The following is a 23645-nucleotide window of genomic DNA, read 5'->3' as shown; positions in this document are numbered from 1 at the left end:
ATTGGTACATGCCATGCACGGGCATCTGTCTATGTGTTTCTTGCAGATGCTCATTACTGTAGGTTAGGGTCCCCAGGAAGCAGACTCAGAGACAGAAGTTAGTGTGCAGATTTATTAAGGAGCACCCACGGGACTGAGGCCTGTGGAATCCAGGTGGAGGAAGCAGGAGAGGCAGAGGCAGAAGTGAAGTTGGGGGATGGTTTCAGCCAACCCCACAGGGAACTAGGATCCTGGCCACAGTCATCCGGAGTTGGGCTGCAATGGCTGGGCTTTTGTACCCCTACAGCCAACAGTCATTGGATGTGGGTCCCTCTGGGAATGGCCGTGACACTGGACTAGGCAGTTCTCTGCAGCTGAAGCACCCCTCAATGTCAGGGACCAGGCATCCCTGACACTGAAGGCTGCCTGTGGTTGGGATGTCCAGCAGCTGGGAACAAGTCCTTTCCTGAAGGTGATCTGGTGGCACATCACAATGTCCACAACACTGATGACACTTCACTCACTTCAGAGACACATCATATGGCAATTGCACATCTTTATTCTGCAGCGACCGGAAATATCATCCAAACCACATTTAGGGTCCTGGAGAGTGAATTAGTGGCCTCAGGACACTGTGCTAAACAGGTGCTTGTATGTTACAGCCAGTGGGAAACAAGATTGCAAAGGGCTAGGATTTATGGCTGATGGTTACATTCTGAGAATATTCCTCAAGTAACACAGGAGGGTTCTCTATCTCAAGAAGCAGGTGGTCCTCACCAAACTGAGCAAGTAGGACACGTCAGAGACGGGCCAAGAAAGGATTCCAAGATCATGCCATATAAGGAAAAAATGATTTGTGGCCTGGCATAAAAGTTAATGAACTGCTAACTTGGGTTCCGAAAACCTGTTAAAATAAGATGTGAGGCTACCTGAAGACACCAGTGGTCTCAGACATTATACACAGGCATCAGGATTGGTGTTGGCTAAAAAATTGAGTGATTTCATCAAAATAATATTTTTAAATGAAAATTTCATCTCTTATAGTCAAATTCATATATTTAAAACCTAATGCCCAAGGCGATGATGTTAGGTGGGAGGTGATTAGATCGTGAGTGGAGCCTTCATGAAGGGGATAAGCATCCTTATAAAAGAGGCCTCACAGAGCTCCCTCATGCTTCCCACCACGTGAGGCTACAACAGAAGTCTGCCACCCAGAAGGGGTCCTTACCCAACTATCCTGGCACCAGATCTCAGACTTCCTTTGAGAATCATCAGAAGTGAATTTCTGTTATTTATATAACTGTGGCATTTTATCAGAGCAGCCTGAACAGACATCATCTTATATGCCTTCCCTTAAAAAAAATAGTGCATGGGGCTCAGTCAGTTAAGCAGGCAACTCTTGGTTTTGGCTCAGGTCATGATCTAAGGGTTGTGGAATCAAGCCCCACATTGGGCTCATTGCTTAGCAGGGAGTCTGCTTGAGTTTCTCTCCCTCTACACCTCCCCCTGCTTAGGTTGTTTGTCTATCTGTCTGTCTGTCTGTCTCTCTCTCTGTCTCTCACATAAAGAAATCTTTTTAAAAATTAAAAAATAAAAGATAAAAATATTAGTGCTTTCCTAAAGTGAATACCTGTCATTTGTGTATGCCTCAAATCTCTCTCTTTTTTTTTAATTTATTTATTTGAGAGAGAGATAGTGAGAAAGAGCATGAGCTAGGAGAAGGTCAGAGGGAGAAGCAGACTCCCCATGGAGCTGGGTGCCTGATGCGGGACCCGATCCCGGGACTCCGGGATCATGACCTGAGCCGAAGGCAGTCATCCAACCAACTGAGCCACCCAGGCGTCCCTGCCTCAAATCTCTTGACCATACTCTCTACACTTTGATAACATCTTATAGGATAAGTCTTTTTTTTTTTTTTTCTTAAGATTTTATTTATTTGTCTCAGAGAGAGGCAGAGAGAGAGAGAAAGAGACCACGGGCAGAGGGAGAAGCAGACTCCCTGCTGAGTAAGGAGCCCAATGCAGGGCTCAACCCTAGGAACCCGGGATCATGACCCAAGCCAAAGGCAGATGCTGAACCAACTGAGCCACCCAGGTGCCCCAGGATAAGTCTTTTTCTAACATAGAATGTGGGAATAAAGCAAAACTCTCATTTCGTGGCCTCTTTGCTGCGGGGATGCTGTCATGTGATTTAGGTTCTGCCAAGCAGAAGAGCTCATCCAAAGCTTTGCTGGAAACAGAGTGATGCAGGGACAGAGACAGGATCAGTGGCCACGGCAGAACTGGTGTGGCTCTGAGAGCAGCTGGGGAGGGATCTCCTGATTCGTCAGCTCACTGATGCTTGGCAGCTGACTCTACTGCGTCACTCTCCGTCACTGGTGAACCTCAGCCTGATGCCCACCTCTTGATTCCCTTTTATGATTCTGAGAACTCTGTTCCTCAAAATCCCTTTCTACACCAGCCAGCTACAGGCGATTCATTTGTATGCATCAGAATACCCTGACCAATACATTCCTATCACCCACAACAGTGCACTTGGGACTCTGTAAGCCACAACACATTTTCTCAGATACAGTATTCTGTAGAAGCTTGGTACATGAAGTAGATTATGAATGGAGCTGTCCTTATATAGCTTGGTCTTCTTGCTTCTCCCCATCCTAGAATTCTAGGGTTACAGTAAACTTGCCTGGAGAAAGTGCAAATTCCTTAGCAAGGTTATTCCCGAAGATCCTTCATACACCAGACCCACACTATTCTCTTCTGTTTCATGTCTCATGACTGATGCCCTCTGTTCTACAGTTCTAGCTGATGAATCTCCATTTTCTCTATAACTATTCATCTACTCTTCCTCTTCTGAGCATGTGGTCATGACTGCCAGGAAAAAGCAATGTACTCCCTAAGACCCAGACCAATTATACCCTCCGTCAACCTCTCATCAATGCTTCTTCTCATCCTGTGGTCATTTCAGTAGTCCTTACCATTCATGAGCCTAATTCTCCAGTGATGACCCCAGGTAACCTGTCATTTTGCTGAGGCACAAATCTGAGTCACTAATATACCAAGTTTGGCGAACTGCCCTGGCTTTTCTCTTCCTTCCACCCACAGAATCCATCAGGAAGCCAGTTATCAAAGGGGGCCAGAGAAAAAACATAGCGAGGCCAGTTCGGGTACAACACAGGGTAGAGTCATGGAGAAGCAAAACCGGATCCAGGGGGAGAGGAGGAAATGGCCAGCTCAACAGAACCTCACAGGAGTCAGTGAGACCACAAGGAATGGGACTCATAATCAGAATATGACAAAGGTAGGACATACTTTGTTCATAAGTAATGGATTTTGTTCATTTGTTTTGGAGAGCAGTAAGCTGTCTCTGTAAGTTGAGATCGAATCTATGCATCCACAAGTTTTCATGCGCAAAATAAGGAAGATAAATGAAAAACAGTGCTATTGTAATGGCAGGATGCCACAGTCCCTGTCAAATGCAGGAAATGAGTGATTAGTTCCTGCCACAGAAATCAGGAAGAGAGATCGAAGACAGACCTGCTGGGAAATTCAACTGCGCACCCACATTCTCATAGTATCGTTGTGATAACTCCAGATGACACACCCCTGACTTAACGCGCCAGCAGACTCCAGCCTCAGAAGGTTGAGCAAGTGGTGGGAGGGCGTGGTGTTCTTGTCTCCTTCCAATCACAAGGAGGAACTGACGGGAGAAGTGGCGGTCATGGGCACCAAGAGACAGAATTCTCACATCATCCTTACACTCAACTCAGCTCAGAATGAGAAACCTAGTCTGGCAGAATTTTGTAGTTATGAGCAGAGATTTCAAAAAGCTTAAAGGTGATTTGCAGTTTATAAAAAATGTTTTCCTTCTCATCAAGTAAGGTGGGAAGTTCTTGGCAATGGGGTTCTAACACCACGAATGCAAGTAAGTACATAGGTAGAGAGAGAAGAATCACAACAATGTGTTTGCGTAGACAGCTCTGCAAGAAAGGACAAAATATGAATATGGGGTTCCAGGGGCATAGCTGAATCCCACCTCCTGAGGCAGATCTATATGAATAATGTCAGGAAGGAGTGTTTTGCAAATATAACAAAGCTAAGTAAAACCATAAAGGAAGTTCTAAAAGGTTTGGAACAAGATAAGATTCAATGGCAGCAGAATAAGAGAAGCAAGCTTACTCAATTTCTTGTCCACCTGAGTATTTAATCCTTATAATATGAACAAATAAAGAAAGAGGTAAGACTGTAAGACTGGAAAGAGGAAGCCAGCATGATTGTTCAGGACTGAATCAAGTATCTGGATATTCCATAGGTGTCTCCATTTCCTAATCTGGTGGGATCACATGCCAGGCTACAGTTAAAAATAAAATGCACAGGAGATAATTTGTGGTTATCTTCAAGGCATCATAGGAAATTTAAGAAGTTCTGGGTCAAGGCTGGTGGATAATGTTGACCTCCAGTTTCAGAAACAGAGAAGACAGTGGACTCTTCCAGCTATGCAGCTGTGGGCCTGTGGGCCACCTTACTCCTGACTATGGTTGGGATCACTGGTAAAATGGTTTGGCAGAAAGTGCTCATCCTCAGGGATCAGCTTGGGTGTCCAAAGGCAAGCTGTGTCAGCTTAGCCATACTTGTTGTGTTCTTGGCAGGGCTATTAGACTAGGAAATTACGAAGAACCTGTTACCATGGAGCTGAATTTCATGAAAGGAGCCAACAAAAAATTACACATTTTGAGCAAGATGGAAAATTCTGCCTAAGAGGATGACAGTACAATAATTAAATGACCATATATAGGAAGCCCTACTTGATGGATTCCAACCATCCCAGAGCAGGTCCCTAGTTTCCTCCCACGCCTGTCCTGTTCAGGATGTTCATTAATAAACTGAACAAGGCTAAGGGCTGAGTGAAGTGTAAGCTGACAAATGGGTTACAGGACAGAGAGATGTCAGACCTCCTAAGTCAGTGTTTCCCGAACACCCGCCATTCATGTACTGCCCTCACAGTTCCTGTCACCGTGTACCAGAAGGGCTTAAGGACCTTCTTTAAATGGACTCCTTTTTAACTTAAATTTATATAAAAAGAAGCTATGTATTTGATGTGCTAATTATATTTTACAGTATAAATTAACTTCATAGGAATTAAAAGGTACAACAAAAAAAGTATAGAAAATGTCCATCTGAGTACCACCCAAACATCTGGGCTACCCTTAGTGGCATTTGTAACATGCTTCGGAAAAATGGAACCAGGCACCATGATTGTGATACAAAATACACTTCAAGTACCTGAGATAATAGGCTCACAAAATGAAAGTTGGCCGAAATAAATGTGAAATCCTGTGAGTAAGGGTACAAAACACATGGCTACTGTGCATACTTTAAAAAGTAAATAAATAATAATGTTCTGTGGATGTGGCAAAAATTAATGCAGGCAGACATAGAGTTATGATATATCTAGTTACATTCAAGAGTCCTTCAAGGCCCTTACAGTGAGTGGCCAGAGCCCTTCCAGGGGCCTGCCGGCATTTTTGCATTAGGAATTTTGAATTGTTTCTTATAAAGGGGGCTCCCCAAATAGAATAAACCTCAGACCCCCTAACACCTGTATCCATCCCTGTGAGTTGGATTTTATAACAGTTATAGGAGCTTCCTAGAACCTCATGAAGAGAGTTTTTTGTTTTGGGGGGTATTTTTGCTTTTCGGGTTTGTTGTTTTTTTTCAAGTTCTGGCTGTCAGAGACACAATAGGAGCCAAGAAGAAAAATGGTCTTTAGCAGTTTTTAAAAAATGAACTCAAGACATAAGGTACAAAAGCTCAGGTCCCACCAATCATTTCCCGATAGGAAGGAACACTCACTACGCAGCCATCAAAAGAAATGAAATCTTGGCATTTGCAACGACATGGCTGGAACTAGAGGGTATTATGCTGAGCGAAATAGGTCAATCAGAGAAAGACAACTATCATATGATCTCCCTGATATGAGGAATTTGAGAGGCAACGTGGGGGGTTTTTAAAGTCAATTCATTGAAAAACAAATACATTTAACTCATTCTAAGCAATAAACATGGTGATATTGCAATTTGATGTGCTAGGTAATATATTTTAAATAATCTTAAAATGAATCTTCAAGCTCAAAAAAGATTTATTTTTGATGTCTAAAATCATCTCATGTTCAACCAAGAGTAGGCATACAACGCCCTCCTCTTGCAATTTTGATAAGTGGTGGTAAGAAACAGATTTGAAAGCTTCCTTTTCTGCCCCAGGACTCTTCCAAGAAGGAAAGTGTCATCTGGAGGGAGGCCTAGTTCAGGCCCCCAACGGAGGGCCTTACTGAGGTCCAGCTTTCAAAGCACTTTTATGCAATGAGTAGCTCCCCTGATGCTTACACCAGTCTCTGGGTGGCTGTAGAAGGAACAAAGCAGGTGTTATTACCATTCACTCACTTTTGCTCAGAGAAGGTCAAACAGAGATTAAAGGATGAAACAACTTAACTCAGCCTTCAGATTTTAAAGCATAAATATTTTCACTACCTTCTGCTTCTTTACCATGTTCACTATCAGTTAGCTTTGATTTTAAGGTAAGAAATCCCCTGGCGGGACACCTGGGTGGCTCAGCTGGTTAAGCATCTGCCTTTGTCTCTGGTCATGATCCTGGAGTCCTGGGATCGAGTCCCACAGTGGGCTCCTGGCTCAATAGGGATCCTGCTTCTCCCTCTGCCTGCTACTCCCCTACTTGTGCTCTCTTTCTCTCTCTCTCTCTCTCTCTGACAAATAAATAAAATCTTAAAAAAAAAAAAAAGAAAGAAAGAAAGAAAAAGAAAAAAAAATCTCCTGTTATGGCTCTGTAACTACTAAAACAGGGAAGGGTCCATCTCAGGGAGAAATTGAACAGTTGGTCCCCCTATGCCTTAGTTTCCTCATCTGTAAAATGGGTATGAAATGCAATAATCTATGGAAAAGTACTTCTTAGCATAACACCTGGGATATAGTAGATCCTTAATATGTGCTAGCTATTCTAATGATTCTTATCAGTCACTAGGAATTATTTAAAACATTTTTTAAAAGTTTGGTTTACTAAGTTGCTAGACTAACATAAGGATTTATGAAAACAGCCACCTCCTTTGACAGAGTACATTATGAAGAAATAATATATTAAATGCAAAGCAGTTTTAAATTATTAAATTGAATTAATTATTAAATTATTGTCAAAATTATGTAACCATAATAATGCATATATTAGCATGAGCAATAAAGAGTGACCATACATAATTAAAAATTCATTATACTCATCCAAATAGATGTATACAGTGCTTCAGCATTTGGGACTGATAATTGTGTGTGTGTGTATCTCTATCATTAGTGTAAATCAGTGAGCATCTACTATCCCTGTGAGAATAAGGATCATTAGCTGAGACTTTACTAGTGCTCTAAGTTAATATAACTCTTTCTTTTTTTTTAAGTTTTTATTTAAATTCCAGTTACTTAACATGCAGTGTGATATTAGTTTTGGGTGTACGACACAGTGATTCACCATTTCCGTACAACACCTACTGCTCATCACAGTAAGTTAATATAATTCTAACTCCTAACAGAATATAGGTACTTAGTGAGGATCAGGACAGGAGTAAGGACAGGTCCTGAGCAAGAGAGTCTTAAAGATGAAATCAGGATATCAGTTTAGAATCTATTCTAGGCTTTTAGAGTTCCTTACCTCATACAAATATGGGCTCTTTCATTTATTCCACTGATCCAGCCCCTGAAAATTCTTTCCATTCTTTGGATTCATTACAGGACATTCATCTTTAAGCTCTGAGAAAACACAGGAAGGAAAAAAGAGTGCTGCCACCTCCACTGATCAGATCCAGGCAGCTCTCAGCCTCCTCCTTAGTCTTGGAGAACTGGTCAACCTGTCCAATATCTGTCCTGCAGCATTTCTCATTTACAAAGCTCCCAGGAAGTGCAGACCTCTGGGCCACCTAGAAATAAAATATACTTGGGTCCACCCTAAAGAATGGGGACACAGACTAGCACGGATTTTGTGGGCCTGAAGGTCCCAGAGGCCATGTTCCTGTGTAGTGTGAAGATATCCTTCAAATAACATGAGAGAGGAATGAGCCAGCTCTAATGCTGCTTTTCACCTTTCCAGGTCTTGCTTTCCCAACGTAGGCCTGAGGATGGGTGCATCTGGGACCAAAAGTCATTCAACGATTCTTCTATTTAAGCAGCATGATTGGGCACCTACGATATAGCAGGCAGTCAAAGGGAGAAAGCACATGTATTACAATGCTACCTTCTGCACCAAGACACTCATAAGACCATTGCTAAAATTGAGAGTCATGAGCTGTGCAACAGGAACGGACGACAAGAAGTGTAAGTCCCTCTGCAGAAGACCAGAAGAGCTTTACAAGGAAGGCAACGTCTGAGTTGAGCCTGGAAGGGTAAGTAGGTATGGAGGGGGTTCTAGCCAGAGTAAAACACAAGAAATGCCATACAAAGTGAGGGGGGATGTGTTTGGGAGAAACCACAAATCCAGTGTTGCTCATGACTGCCAAGAACCCTCAGTATTCAGCGGAAGGGGACTTGAGGCTGGCCAGAACAGACCGTCTTGTAGGCAACGCAAACAGACTTAGGTTTGACCCTATGGGTCATGACAAGGCATTGCTGAATACTTCTGGATAGGAGACTGAAAATGTGGAGGGCCACTGGGGGGTGAAAAGAGGAAGTAATATATATGTGAGATGAATATAAAGGGTGTGGTATATACTCATGTGAAATCTAGGGGTATAGGATTTGATACATGGGGGCGGTAGGAAGAGGGAATAGTGTCTAAGATCGCATTCAGGCTTCAGCTATAGGAAACGAGTGGAGGTGGTCCAATTCACCAAAGCATGGCCTCTAGAAAACGAGCACGTGTCACGGGAGAAACAAAAGAGCTCAATTTTAGAAGAATTTTGAGTTTTTGGAGTGGGTCCCCAAAGCAGAGATGACCGAGAGAGAAAAGTCTGGAGCACAGACACACAGGCAGGCAGTGGAGACACAGAGCTGTTGGGGGTCTATAGCATGGCCAGTGAATGACATGGATGCGACCTGAGGCAGAAACCAGAGGGCTCTTCTAGAGGAGCACTGTCAGTACCATCCGCAGCAACGTTCTGGGACGAGCTCACACCGTGTCCAATTCACTCCCGAACCTAAGTTCTATGGAATGTCTAAAATATGAAACAAAGAAAAGGCTGGAGAGAATAAACATTATTTGACTCACATGGAAACAAACACTTCCTTATTCTAAAGGCCAGAAGTGACAAAAGTGACAAAATCATTAAAACAGAACATGGCAGCAGGAATGGAAACTGAAACAAGAAGGCTTTACGAAAATGGGTTTTTGTCGGAGTTGCCCTGGACTGACTGGTTGTTGGTAGAGGGGACCAGTCAAGGCACCCAGTTTCCCGGGCATCATCCATGGGAATCACCACTTGAGACCATTCACTTTCTTCCTAGTTCTAAGCTCATCGAAGGCACCTTTGGAAAAAGGAGTGTTATTTTCCTTGGCCTACAAATTCCAGAACAGCAGGGAATACTCCAGTTTCCCACCAGGCACTAGCTCCCAGGGTGGTGCAACATCCTGGCACTGTGGTTTACACAGGAAACCAAGCTCTGAATCCAATTAAGAGAAACAACCTAAGGCCCGGATCTCCCCTTGTGGTTGCCTGAGTTTCTGTGTCTGTAAAGGTTTCCGAGCAAGGTTCAGGCTAGCTAGTGAGCAACAAATATGGCATCTGGACCTGCCATAATTCGCAACATCTCAGAGTGTGTTTGGCACACAACGAGGAGGCAACTGAGGGCTCCCTGAGCGTGTGGATGGTTGAGAGCAGACTTCCTTTCTCTCTGACACCACAGACACCAATCATGGGTTGTGGTGAAAAATCCCAATGGGGTACCTCAGCACCCTTTTCCACACAGCACCCCAAGCCTTCAGGTAAAGTTGGTCCCACTTTAACCCTGTCAGTAAAGAAAGTGAGGCTCAAAGGCTAAACAACCTACCCAAGGACTCACGGCTGGCCAGTGTCAAAGCTGGGGTGGAACATGGCTCTCCAGGACTGTCCTGACAGCGGGCCAACTCTTACATCCTAATTCCAAGTTGGAAGGTGACTATGTTCTATATTTCCCCAGAGCTTCCAGACAATCAACAGGACAGGCAAAAAGTGGAATATCAGGATGAGAGCTTCCATCATCTCAGTGAGTTAAAACTGGTAATACTTGGGCGCCTGGGTGGCTCAGTGGGTTAAAGCCTCTGCCTTCGGCTCCCAGGGTCCTGGGATCAAGCCCCACATCAGGCTCTCTGCTCTGTAGGGAGTCTGCTTCCTCCTCTCTCTCTGCCTGCCTCTCTGCCTACTTATGATCTCTGTCAAATAAATTAAAAAAAATATTAAAAAAAAACTGGTAATACTTTTTTAACAGCGAAGGTTAAAGTATTCTATTTCTCTGTGTCCATCTAATACACGGTCAGGTTTTTTGTTTGTGTGACCCAGTTCTGATTCCACGTTACCCATGCCTAACCCTTATGTGTGTGCCCTGTTTTCTGTTGCATTCCCACTTCTAATTCCCCATGCTAACAGACTGTTAAGAAGCCTAGGGCCTAGCAAGGCAAAAGTAGTTTCCCAACGCCACCCATGAGTCAGCCCAGAAATGGACTTTCTAACACCTTGTTCAGCCTACCTACCTGTTTAACCATGTGTCCCTGCTCTTCAACTGCTCTAGTTCCGTAAACTTGAAGAGGCTTTACTCTGACTAACAAAATTAAAGAGTTCTTCTGACTTCACAGACAGCAGTCCTAGTGGTCTTAGTTCAGGTGGTATCAAATGGAGGTAAAATCAAACTGTAACCTACGGGTTGATGCCGTCAAAATCAGTCAGCAATATGAAATGCACATTGAAACCTCAAGACAATAACTGATATGATTGGGGCACCTGGGTGGCTCAGTCGGTTGAGCATCTGCCTTCAGCTCAGGTCATGATCTCAAGGTCCTGGAATTGAGGCCCGCATCAAGCTCCCTGCTTCATGGTGAGCCTGCTTCTCCCTCTCCCTCTGTGACGTCTCTCACTTTCACTCTCTCCAAGAAATAAATAAAATCTTTAAAAAAATAATTGATATGATTAAGGCATGATTTTAGGAATGTATTCATAAGTCTGGCCTATGAAGAAAAATTTTTTGGCTCGAAACTTTCTGAAGTTAGACCCAAGTGGGTTTAATAAAAATATGTTTGAGATAAATGAATCTATTGCAACTTTTTCAAAACTACATTCATATATTAAGACTCAGCCCATCCACAAACACTTTACGCATGTGCCACAGGAAAGGCATCATGACCAACTCACATACCTGTTTCCTGAGGTCAGAAGTATTGCTTGAAAAGCTTCTTAACCAAATGATACATTTGTCTTTTGTGATATCCAACTTGTCTGTATGTTAAATTGTAAAGATGAATCCAGGAGTACAATAAGCCATACAAACCCTCAAACTGATGCCCTATTACTTCCCCAAAGGAAGATGCTACAGCAACTTTCATCTTCCTCCAAAAGACGCAGCTGTTGGGAGAGGATGTTGACCATGGGCACGCAAGGTGCCTTGCTTGGTGGGTGACTAATCAATTTCCCAGAGGACTCTGTGGGGTAGAGAGCTCTGGAGGAAATAGATGGCAATGAATCACAGTGCTCAGGAGTGGAAAATACAATATGATTCACATTAAGTAAAAGAAAAGGTTGAGGGAGGAAAAAAAAAAAAACAACTAAAAATTAAAACCACATACACACACACACTCAAACATCAGCAAATACCATACTGAGCATGTCAGCGTAACTTCTGCTTTTTCAAAGCCCAAAGAAGGAAAAAGAGGGCAGATTTTCAAAACAAAGCCTAATAAATCTACATTTTATCGAAGTATTTTATTGAAAAAATGAATTATTTTTAATGAACTTGGTATTTGTTGTAAGAAAAAATGAGCCAATATATTGTTTTTCATTCATTCTCAATTTTTGTTGAATACCATCAAATCTTAAGATGGCAACTTTTTCTTGAAGTACACTTTATCTTTGTAGATAAAATTTATGCCTCATTACTATAAGCATTCTCTGGAGTAACATTATTTAATTTCTCAGTAATGAGTTGCCTAGGAATGCAAAATAAGAGAGTAGAAGTTGGGCTCCCCAAGAAATTAATCAATAAGCAAGTCAAAAATAAACAAAACAAAAAACAAGCCTCTAAGATACTGGGATCAATCACTTTGAAATAATGGAAATTATTGGAAACAATGAGTAGAGTCATAGAGCTTATACTTCAAGTACAAGCCAATGAATAATCCATGTGGGCACCAATTTTGAGTTTCTTTGCCACCGGTTAAGTAGATAAAGATGAATATGAATTGGTTAGTTACAAGAAAACATGACAAAGTTTACAAAACATAAAATGAAGTTCATATTTGAATAGGATTTTGTTTATTCCCGCACCAGAGATAGCCAAATGGATTTTGAAATCAGTATGGACCAGAAATCGAATGACTTGACAGTGTGGAGCAGGAAAATTTTGGGTGGGCATCTGGGTGAGGGGGTTGTGTGACCACACTATTATTGAGTAAGGGACAGGAGAGGCTAGGTAGGGAAAGAGAGGCGGGGCAATGGGATCAGGCTCACAGAAATCCCAGAAATGCAGAGGTGTATGGAAACCAGAGATAAGGGAACACAGCAGACCACCCTGCCGTAGGTGTCCAGAGTGTGTGTGTGTGTGTGTCTTTTTGTAGGACAGTCACCTGTAACCAACAAAAATAACCAGACCCTAAAAAGAAGTAAGCCATTAAAGTTGTTATCACTCATCCTTAATCAATTGTGCCACCAGTAGAGAAGTCAAAAAGATTTAAGTTCCCTGGTTAGCTTTCTATAAAATGACCAACCCTAAATGCCCTCAGGGGTAGTTGTGTTGGGACCCCTCTCACTCCTAAGAGCTTTTTCTGTATCCTCGCTTAATAAAACTCTATTGCTTTACTCACTTTCTTTGTCCATGAGATCATTCTTTGCTTGAGAGAAGAGCCTCACTCTCCTGCTTCATTATCTCGAGGGGTTGCTATGATCTAAGTGGTGATGTTATGAAATGAAATGTCACCCCCTGAGAAGTGGCACCAATCAGTGAAAAGGTAGAGTTGGGCATGTGGGGCCCTGAGGTTTGGGAAGGGTAGAAGGGAAGAAAGGAGGAGCCAGCAATATGATCACCCCACATCCCATACCCACAGGCATCTGTTCCAGGGAGCTGGGCCTCCAGCAAACAGCCTGGGTAAAGCCTTTGAATGCTTTATCATTGTCTGAATTTTCCAACTTTGGGAGTTTTCTTGGGCCAAGCTAACTGACTGAAATCTCCACTTTATATTATGGTCTGAACTCCTAGATACACGTTTACACTCCCAATTGCCAGTAAAAACAAAACAAAACAAAACAATGTCAGAAACAGCAGTTTGAGCTCAGATGTTTTGGTTCCCGCATCTTTCATCAATGCTACCATTTTCTATTTTGACCTACTTGGCAAAATTTACAATTTACCAAGACTTGAAGGGATCGTTCATCATTTCCAATTACCCATCAGGAAGGCATTTTATAACCATGTCTGGTTTTCTATAATTTATTTATCTTGTATTTCCAAATATCAAAATTCCTAACATGCAGAAACCACACTCCCAGATAATAAAGACTATGTGTTATTTCACAGTTGACTTTTTTCAATATTTCCAGTCAGTCATAAAACGAGGATACAAGTGATCTGATTAACCATGCAGACATTTTTTTTTAAAGATTTTATTTATTTATTTGAGAGAGAGACAGTGAGAGAGAACATGAGAGACGAGAAGGTCAGAGGGAGAAGCAGACTCCCCATGGAGCTGGGAGCTTGATGCGGGACTCATCCCGGGACTCTGGGACCGTGACCTGAGCGGAAGGCAGTTGCCCAACCAACTGAGCCACCCAGGCTCCCCCATGCAGACATTTAAATCTAACGTTTTTCTGCAAATTTAGAATAACCATTTTATTACAAAAGCAATCCAAGTTTGTTATAGGAAGATTCTAAAATAAGTAAATAAATAAATGATCAGCTCTATTAATCCTGTATAGTACATCCTTCCAGAATTTGTATGAACCCATCTGTCTCTACCTCCTTATTGTATTTCATTTCATTTTTTAATGTTTATTATAACCTAACATAGTGTGTATTTACTTGCTTGATTATGTATTGTCTAATTCTCCCACTAGGGTGGGAATCTCCTGGGGAAGCACTTTGTCGGGCTGGTTCTGGCCTCACAAAGTGTCTGATGCATAGTAGGATCTCCTAAAGATTCAATCAATGAATGAAAGAATGAATAGATGGTACTCACTAAGTATTGGAAAAATCAAAAGCCAGTAAAGTACAAGCCAACCTGCTGAAAGTCAAGGATAAGGGAGGTAGGTGAACTAGAACATTTTTCTGTTCCATCTCATTGTTCTTTACTTCATCTGCTATTAGGTAACTGGCCCATTAATTTCTGTTTGAACTTAATAAATTTGCAGGCATATCTTTGCTTCATTTTCATTATGGGAGAAATCGTACAAGTTGAAGATTTGGTGGGAAGTGGAAGAGAGGCAACTCCACAGACGCACCTGCTGTAATCGGGGTCAGCGTGGAGCAGGTGGGAGGGGCGAGCCGTTGGGGAACACACAAGCGCCTGTGCCCATGCGCGGACCAGCCCTCCTCACCCTTCCGTGGCCAGGTCACACACTACATGGCAGGCAGATACATAGCCAAATGTCTCTTACCCATACTCGGGGCGGAAGGGTGGAGTGGGGAGGAAGGCTGAGGAGCTGGGTAACTTCCTCAGGGACAGAAGAAAGAAAAGTAATAATAAGCCTTTTCATGTTTTTCCTTGCTCTAACATCTGGGCATTTTTAAATCATCAATTTCCCATTTACAGAAAAAAAAAAAAGTTGTCAAGGAAGTATGTCTTGATTTAAGAAAGATCCATCATGTCTTTACCAGACAATGACTTGTTCTGGAAGATTAAAAATCTGATCTCTCCCTTCCCTTTAAGTTTTTTACTGAGGACAAAACACCACGAAATAACTGCAGAGGGTACCATTCAGATGGGGCATGGGGGGGCACTGATGGGGTCTAGGGGTTTTTCTTCCTTTAACTTTTTATTTGGAAATAATGTTGATCTTACAGGAAAAATTACAATAGTCCAAACCCTTTTTAATCAATAACAAAAAAAGAGAAAAAGAGAGAGACAAAAGATTTGAACAGGGGTGCCCGGGTGACTCAGTGGGTTAAAGCCTCTGCCTTCAGCTGGCATCCTGATCCCAGGGTCCTGTGATTGAGCCTTGAACCCAGGCTCTCTGCTCAGCAGGGAGCCTTCTTCCCCCTCCCTCTCTCTGTCTGCCTCTCTGCCTACTTGTGATCTCTGTCTGCCAAATAAAAAAATAAAATCTTTAAATAAAAAGAAACGATTTGAACAGAGGTATCCCTCAAAGAAGATTTGTGAATGGCAAAAAAGCACATGAAAAGACACTGGACAACACTAATCATTAGGAAACCCTAAACCGGAAATCAGATGCCACTAGGCTAGTATCAGAATGACTAACTTCAGAAAGACTCACAATACTAGTTGTTGGTGAGGATATGAAGAAACTGGACCCTTCATACAGTGTTGGGGGAATGCAATAAAATGGTACAGTCTCTTTGAAAACAGTGTGGTGTCCCTTAAAAAACTAAACATAGACTTACCATATGTCCCAGAAATTTCACTGGTTAAGTACCTACCCAGGAGAAATTAAAATATATATCCACATAAAGACTAGTCTGGATGTTCCTAAGCAGCATTATTAGGAACAATAAAACTGAAACAAACCAAATTTCTATCAACTATAGGACAGATAAACAAAAAGTGATATATCTGTATAATGAAATACTATTGCACAGCAAAAAGGGATTTACTGACATAAGCTATGATGTGAATAATTTTAATAACATTATGCTGAGTGAAAGTCAGACATAAAAGTCTACCTATTGTATGATTCCACTTACATAAAATTTCTAAAAAAACTATTTCTAGAAAACTATATATTTACCCAAATACTCATACTTGTATCCTTAAAAATCAGTGAATTTTAGGACATGTAAGTTATAAACCAATAAAAGTGCCTGCCTAAAAAAAAAAAGAAAAAAAAACCCAGCATACTCTACCTATTGTTCTGCACTATGCTTTTTTCCTACTCAAAACTATAATTTGAATAGAGTTCAATATCAGCTCATTAGCTCTCCCTTTTTTGTTCATGGTCATATAATGTTTCATTGTATGTCTGTGCCAAAATGTAAATAAATTAAATAGCCAAGCAAAGGAATACTCACCTTTCCCCATTCAGTCCAAAAGGCCTTCAAGGTATTTAGCTTCTACTATGCTCTTTCAAAAAAAAAAATTTTTTTTTTTTTGGTAGCTCTTTCAAAAGCTACAAATTCCCTCCTTCCATTCTTGAAAATCTCTGGCATGCCCCATAGCAGGTGCTATTGGGGCCTCACTCATGTCCCCTTTGCACTTACCACCCTCTTAACAAGTCTAGAGTTTCCATGGTAAGTACCAGCGGCACTCTTTCTGAAGACTCTGACAGCAACACACTTGACTCACCCACAGGTAGACCAGAAGACCAGGGAGTTACTGCCCCCTGAAATGGTCCTTACCGATGATGGATGGAAATCAGTGGATAAAATACCCCAGCGACCTCACTCCTTGGTGAAGCAACTCTGAGATGAGGTTGATCATCTCCCAGAGCTCACCTGCAGGACAGAGACCCCCTTGCCCATAATGGCAATCTGCCCAGTAAAATGACTGCTTTCTCCTCCTTGTTTCATTTACGCACTGCCCCCACTGTCCTTCCCACCAAGAAGTGACACTTAGTTACTGGCTCACACATCTGGTTCTGTCTCCTCCACCCTGGTGCATTTATAAAGACAGAAGCAAACCACTAAGCTCACAGGCATTTGGATTTAGGATTAAGAGGGCATAGGATTTCAACAATGTGTTAATTAGAATGCTCTAAAGGGACAAAGTGAGGTGCTACGGTTAAGACGTTAGCATCATCAAGATCTGTGTTCACTTGCTTGCTCGGCTGGTATATGGACACATAAATAACTTAGGAGTGTTTGCAAAGACGTTTAATCGTTCAAGGCTTAGGTTTTTTCCGCAGACCTTCTTTACGGGGCCAAGAACACAACAGTCAAGCCACCCTGAGCATATGCTTTATGACTTATAACTCACAAAAAGCATTTCAACGGCAAGTCTTTTCCATGCTAACTTGGAAAAAGTCCTGTAAATTTATGGCTGCAAATTCCAACCAACATAAAAGCTCTCCCTCTTCTCCTTCCAGCCAAATTGTCGTCCCGCCAGATGAGAGAGCCAAGGTACTGAGAAGAGCAGAGAAATGAGATTTTTACAGGAGTCCAGCCTTCTCCTAAAATGTAGGAAAATACACACATCCCTATAACTGACAATTTATTCATTCCACTTGCTGCTCTTATTTCACTTGGAGCTTGAGCAACTGTACGGGCAGATGCCAAGTCTCACCCTCTGAGGCAGCTACCTAGGCGGTGACCAGTTGTAACTGGGACAGAAGAGCTCAACACCTCCAGACACTTTGTGAGTCTATAATGAGCTCTCCAGGTATGAGATAAGGCAACAATCCCCAGCTGAGGACTGAGACAGCAAAGAGGTTTCTGGAACCTGAGGGTATGCAGCTTTCAATAACCATCTCCCATTTAATACTAAATTAGAATATCATTAAAGATTTGGGATTTTGCCCAAGGTGATAACGAAGACTGGCACTGGTAAAACTTTTAAATTTCACGTTGTATTTGCATAGGTTAGCCCAGGCAAAGGAAGCACAGTAGAGTGCCTTATTGATTCTAAGCCAAGGTCAGCAGTAGAAACTTCCCCAGGGAAGGCTGAACGTACCTCTCTGCCTGTTAACTTGGGTTTGGCCATGAGACTTCCTTTAGACAAGAAGATAATACAGAAGTCTCCGTGAAGAGGCCTCTTGGGTTTCCACTTGTATCCCTGTGCCTCTGTCATGGCCATGAGAAGAGCCTACTTTGGGTAGCAACTGCCCACCAGCTTGACTCAGAATGCGCTCAGGTGAACTGGTCCAAGCCTGTATCTCAGCCAAGAGAAGCCAAGCCTAGCTGGACCTATGCCAGAGGCAGAGCCACCCAGGTGAGCTCAACCCGGATCAGTCAAACCCCAGCCAACCTTTAGTTGCATGAGCTAATAAGTAAATGCTCATTGTAAATTTTCCACGGAGTATGGGCATAGTCTGCTGCGCGGTGACAGTCCAGCCAGAGAACAAAGGGGAAGTACAGGAAGCCAAGGGGAACGATGCACAATAGCTTTTCCTTGTTTCCTTTCCTGGGACAAACGGGTGGTAACATACAGGATACAACGATGAAGTCTGCAATTGCTTTGAAAAGACCCCTGTGATTTCTCCAAGAATACCCCAGCTTCTGTGTCCCTTGGTGGGACAATTCCAAGATGTGTCCTACAGATCCCCCAGTGGGATTGAGCCCCAGGTACCCACTGTCACCTGCTCACAGTCACATCCTGATGGCCTCCTGCCCTCCCAACCTCACCCTCTCCTTCACTGAGTGTCCAGTTGTGTCACTGCACACAAATTCTTGATGCAAGCTAGGATATGGCCCATCTTTACAAATAAAAGCTAACATTCATCAAGCACTCGATTGTGCCAGACACCATGACACACAGATGACTTCACCACTCTCCATTTTCTCATCTGTAAAATGGGGACAAAGACACTATTTCTCAGGGCCACGTGAGGAAAGAATGGGTAATGGACCTAGAATAGGCCTTGACATTGCGAGCCATAAGGCAATGTTACTATTTCCAACAAGACTCACTTGTCTTTATTGCTATTGGGCTTCTAAGCTTCATCTGCAGGTCGGAAAGAACCAGCAAAATTGAGGAAACTACAGAGGGGAAAAGAAGAATGACGAGAAAATAGAGAAATTCTTCATGAAACCCCTTTAAAATTCTCAGCCAGTGGATGGCAGCACTAGCCTTTAACTAAACAGGCAGCAGCAACAGGAAAAACAAGCATTCTCCACTGTATTTCATAGGTGAGATCCAGCCGCATGGAAAGAGGAGAAGCCGGAGAACCAGAGAGCATCCGAGAGGAATCCCGCGACATCAGTCAGGCTGTGCTCCTCTGTGTGCACTGAGGCATGGGAGGTATTTCTAGTGGAGCTGTTTCAGACGGGCCCAATAGTGGGCTGAGGATCTTGGTCTGGTGAGGCCTACGCTTCCACTACACCCTACCAGAGCACCCTCTGGTTACCGAGAAATACAACATTCAAACCCGGCGACTGGGGCCTCAGGACTCAGCCAGGAAGAGGAGATGGATCACTCAGTTGGGACTGAAAATGACCCATCCCTGCTTACCCCGGGGAAGCAGGGGGTCTTCCCAAAGGTAGCTGCTTACTTGCTGCTTGCCAATCTCTCCACGGGGCAAGTCATCCCACCAGCCCTATCCTTCCACTGCATGCTCCTCATTCCAAGATCCAAACAGAGGTCAGGGGAAGGGGAGGGAGTAAATCCCACGTGCTCTGATCACAACTGCAAGAGGGCCACCATTTCTGTAGAACCCGCAGGTGACATCAGCGTGGCAGGATTTAGCCAAGTGCACCGTGGAAGCCATCACACAACTGGGCTTTGAACCCTATCTGTGTCAATGCCTAACTGCGACCAAGGGCAAGTTACCGGAGCTCTTAGCACTCAGTTTCCCCATCTGTAAAGTGAGGATAATAATGATCCCACCCTTATAGGGCTGTTGAGAAAATGAAATGTGACCGTGAACTCAGTGGTAGTTTCACGAGGCCCAGTGTTTGTAGTTGAAGCCTTCCTGAGATCCCATGGAAACAAAGCCATTCGGGAGACAGACCATTTGACCCTTCCCCACCCTCTCTGCTGGCTCCCCCAAGTGAGACATGAGAGAGCCACACCTTCATCACCTGCGACCCCCCACCCCGCCACTGACAACGGGAGGAAAGAGAAAAAGAATCTTTCCTACCAACTACACCCCCTTTGCTCTGCCTCACTCCTCCCTCTCAATCCCCCTTTTACAGAGTGAGGCGGGACGGGAAAGGAGAGAATGGCAGTGGCTCTTCTAGGCTATACCCATCTCAACTTCTTCCTGCTGTCCTCTCTTCTCAGCCCAGTGCCATTTTTCTCGTAAGTTACCAGCTATGCATGTGGTTTCCTTTCATTCTCTATCGTAATGTTGTTAATTCCCTTTGTACAATACTGGCATTTTATGTGGTATTGTGGGTTGCAAAGACAACCACAGTTCTCCACTCTTCCTACACGCCTGCCTTTTGCAAGGCAGCTTTGCAGTTCCTCCCATCAAGGGTTGGAGTTGACTTCTCTTCTCTTGAATCTGGATTGGCCTGTGACCTGCTTTGACCAAAAGAATCTGGCAGATGCAGCCCTGTGTCATTTCAAGCCTAGCCTCGAGGAGGCTCACATGCTCACTCTCTTGGAGCCCTAACCCGTGGGCGGATGACAGACCCGCAGAACAGAGGTGAGCCATCCCAGGCAAGGCCACCATCGCCAAACCGGCCACTAACTGAAAACACATGTGTCAGCCTAGCTGCATCAGCCAGGCCAGCAGAGCCCAGCCCAGCCCATCAACCTGTACAATCCTTAACTAAATAAATGGCTATTATTTTAAGCTACTATGTTCTGGGGTTGGTTTTTTTTTTTTTTTTTTTTTTAAGGTAGCAAAAGCTAACTGATGGATTGGGTCGTAAAATAGGACAGAAGACAAACTTGCCTCGTATTTTGCATGCATTTATTTTATCCTTCATAATAAAAAAAAAAAAATCCTCATAGTCTGGTCCTGCTGCCACCTCCTTTATTACAGGAGCCCTACACCAGCTAAGCGTAGAGTAAAATAGTGGACATTCTCGACAAGGTAGTGATGGGAGTTATTCACAGTTCTTGAGAAGCTGCAATGACACTCACAAAACTAAACACAAGATGAAAGACCCATGTGCCATCATTCCCATGAGTAAGGCTACCGGGAATGAATGCAGAAGCTACGTGTCATATTTCAACATTTGCACCAAGGTCAATTCTCTCGTGTCGCACCTCTGAAAGTATTTTTCATTTGGTAATGACGGGGTGAAATAGAGCATCTCAGAGCCCTGCCTGTTCCTGCTGTTGTTAACTGACCACTGATTTTCAATGAAGTTGTTTTTTTTACAGAAGCCAAACGTGAAGATGTTTTATCTCGCAGGAAAGACCGAGGAAGTGAAAAAAGAAACCTCTGACCTCAAAAGACAAATCTTTAGCAGCAAGATAAGACGTCGGTATTTATATCTGGAATTTTGCACTTCCTTACCCTACTGTCATCACTGTTAAGAAAATTCTTGGTTGATGCTCTGAGGTATTTATTTCTCACGCCTTTGTTCATTGTCTGTCTGCTGGGAGCCAGAACCTGTGCTAGAAGACATGAGGTGAGAAGACAGGAGACAGGCTCCCTGCTGGCCTCAGGGAGCCTGAAGTCAAACAAGAAATAGCCATGTTGATGATACAGAAGTATCTGGTCACACAAATGACTATTATTTCACATGACAAGGAAAAGTATCTTCTGTGCCATGAGCAGATCCCAAGCTGTGTAAGCTCATGGAGAGAAGGTGGTTGGCTTCCTGAGAGAACTGTATGTCTAGGCCAGGACTGGCAGCATTGATCTGGGGTTCAAATTAAGGAAACAATCACAACAGACTATATAAAACCAGTTCTCCTATGTTATTGTCTTGTCGTCTTATGCCAGATGGGTTGGCTTTCTCTGAGAACAGCAGTGTCTAAGAGGCAGCCCACACCCCAACTCTTGATCCAGAAGGAGCGGACGTCTGGGCACTGGCAGATCTCATAAGCCTGGGTAGACCAGCCCTGGGCTCAAATCCCAGCTCATTGTGTGGCCCTGGGTGAGTCACATCATCTCAATGGGCTCCTATTTCCTTACTCGTAAATGAGTGCAATGCCCTTGACCTTAAATGGTGTTGCAGTGGGTATAAAATAAGAGACCTAAAAAAGAAGACAATGTTGGATGTTGGTGTTGTTCATGAATCCGCTGTGGGGGCAGGGCCGAACATGAACAGTTCATCAGAGACAGCTTGTCTCCTCTCTGCCTGGCATCAGTGGGGGCAGATCCAAGGCTGGCGGCTGGAGCCACCCAAAGTCTCGCTCACGTGTCTGTGTGGCCTTATGTGGGACTGGCAGCTAGAACCCTGAAACATGGCCTTTATAAGGGGACTGGGCCAGTGGTAGCTGGTCTCAAAGACTAGTGTGCCTAAAGAATGAGAGAGAGCCAGGGAAAAGCCATGTCATCTTCAATGATCTGGCTCTGAGACCACTCTGTGTCCCTCCTGCCACCACTCTGTCACCAGACTCCAGGAGAGGGAAAATGCACTTCCCTGCCTGAGGGAACATGGCAAGGTTCTAAGCAATATTGTTGTGGCCACTTTTGGAAAATCAGATCTGCCAGTGGCGTCTACTGACATCCCTTTGATGCTATTTCCCTGTTATATGGAGACCTATGATGCTATGGAAAAAAAAAAAAAAAAGAGAAAGAGAGAAAGAGAGAGAGAGAAAGAAAGGTGGGGATGGGAAGAAATGTACAAGAGAGGGAGAGAGCGGACAGTGTAAGGCTTTTATGCTTGCAACCCTCCTTGGTGAGGAACCAGCTTCTTTGTGCTCCCTGATGGCCGCATTTCTATGATGGGGATAGCAGCTGAGCCTCCTTCGTGGTGGTGGTGTGGGAATTCAATGAATCAATTCGTTAAAGTGCTTAGAGCCTCACCTGGCACGTAGTCCGTGCTCCATAAATGGGAGCTATGGTTTATGCTCTCCCAACCGCCTTGGCGTTGGTTTGACCCTGTGGCCAATCCATCACACGCTGATTCCCTCAGATACCTGGAAACAGGGATGCAGCTGCCCGTCAGAGAAGTCACACCCGCGTCAACCAAGCTAGAGTGCACAGTCACTCCGACAGCACAGAACAAACTGGCAATGAGAAACATCCCCAGGTTGCTACACACCGGGTTTTATCATTTCGATGTGACATACCCTTCACGCCGGCATGTCCTGTCTCCCTCTTCAGTTCAGCCCCAGCCTCTCCAGTGTCCTGAAGGGCTTGCACATTTTATCTTTTCCAGTGGAAGTTCAGCAGTCCGGATCTCTTGCCTCCATCTATAACACACAGAATCAGCCATTTAGGGTTTTGGAAGCATTTTAAAAATATCGTGTGCAACCACATAGAGGACTTGTCTCATTGGGCTCTGGAAGGATCCAGTGATGGCTGGGAGTGCAGCCAATGGCCTTCCCTTCCTTGACTGGCCCTCATTCCCACCTCTGGACCAGGTAACTAAAGACAGGCATTCTTTACCAGAATGTCCTCTAAATCCCTATGCTAATGCTCAGATTTCTAAAACTCCCACAAAAGTCTTTCACTTAAATAAATAAATAAATAAATAAATAATGGAGCTAATTAGTAACCAGGCTGTCTTTCTATCAATTAAGTGTCAATTTGTTTTCCATTATCCCCTT

General features: G+C 43.6%; 1 protein-coding gene and 1 long non-coding RNA gene across 4 annotated transcripts in view; both read right to left on the bottom strand.

Moving 5' to 3' along the window:
• RIN2 (Ras and Rab interactor 2) overlaps positions 1-23645 on the bottom strand; it is a 231250-nt gene that overhangs the window by 154632 nt on the left and 52973 nt on the right. Inside the window, exons 2-3 of one of the 3 annotated variants that reach the window (XM_044263536.1) lie at positions 23166-23288; positions 22900-23012 (exon numbers count right to left, since the gene is read on the bottom strand). In XM_044263536.1, coding sequence (XP_044119471.1) covers positions 22900-22922 — 23 coding nt within the window. In that variant the 5' untranslated portion in view covers positions 22923-23012; positions 23166-23288. Of the gene's footprint in view, positions 1-22899; positions 23013-23165; positions 23289-23645 lie in introns of those variants that run through there. The other 2 variants (XM_044263530.1, XM_044263531.1) reach the window with 2 other exon arrangements.
• On the bottom strand, positions 6100-8362 carry LOC122916307. Its single transcript, XR_006386161.1, has 3 exons — positions 8113-8362; positions 7686-7783; positions 6100-6377 (listed from the first exon to the last, which is right to left on the bottom strand). It is a non-coding gene; the product is annotated as an uncharacterized LOC122916307 (long non-coding RNA).

Source organism: Neovison vison, chromosome 8 (genome assembly GCF_020171115.1).
Source record: "Neovison vison isolate M4711 chromosome 8, ASM_NN_V1, whole genome shotgun sequence".
NCBI lineage: Eukaryota > Metazoa > Chordata > Mammalia > Carnivora > Mustelidae > Neogale > Neogale vison.
This window is presented reverse-complemented; position numbering and strand designations above follow the sequence as displayed.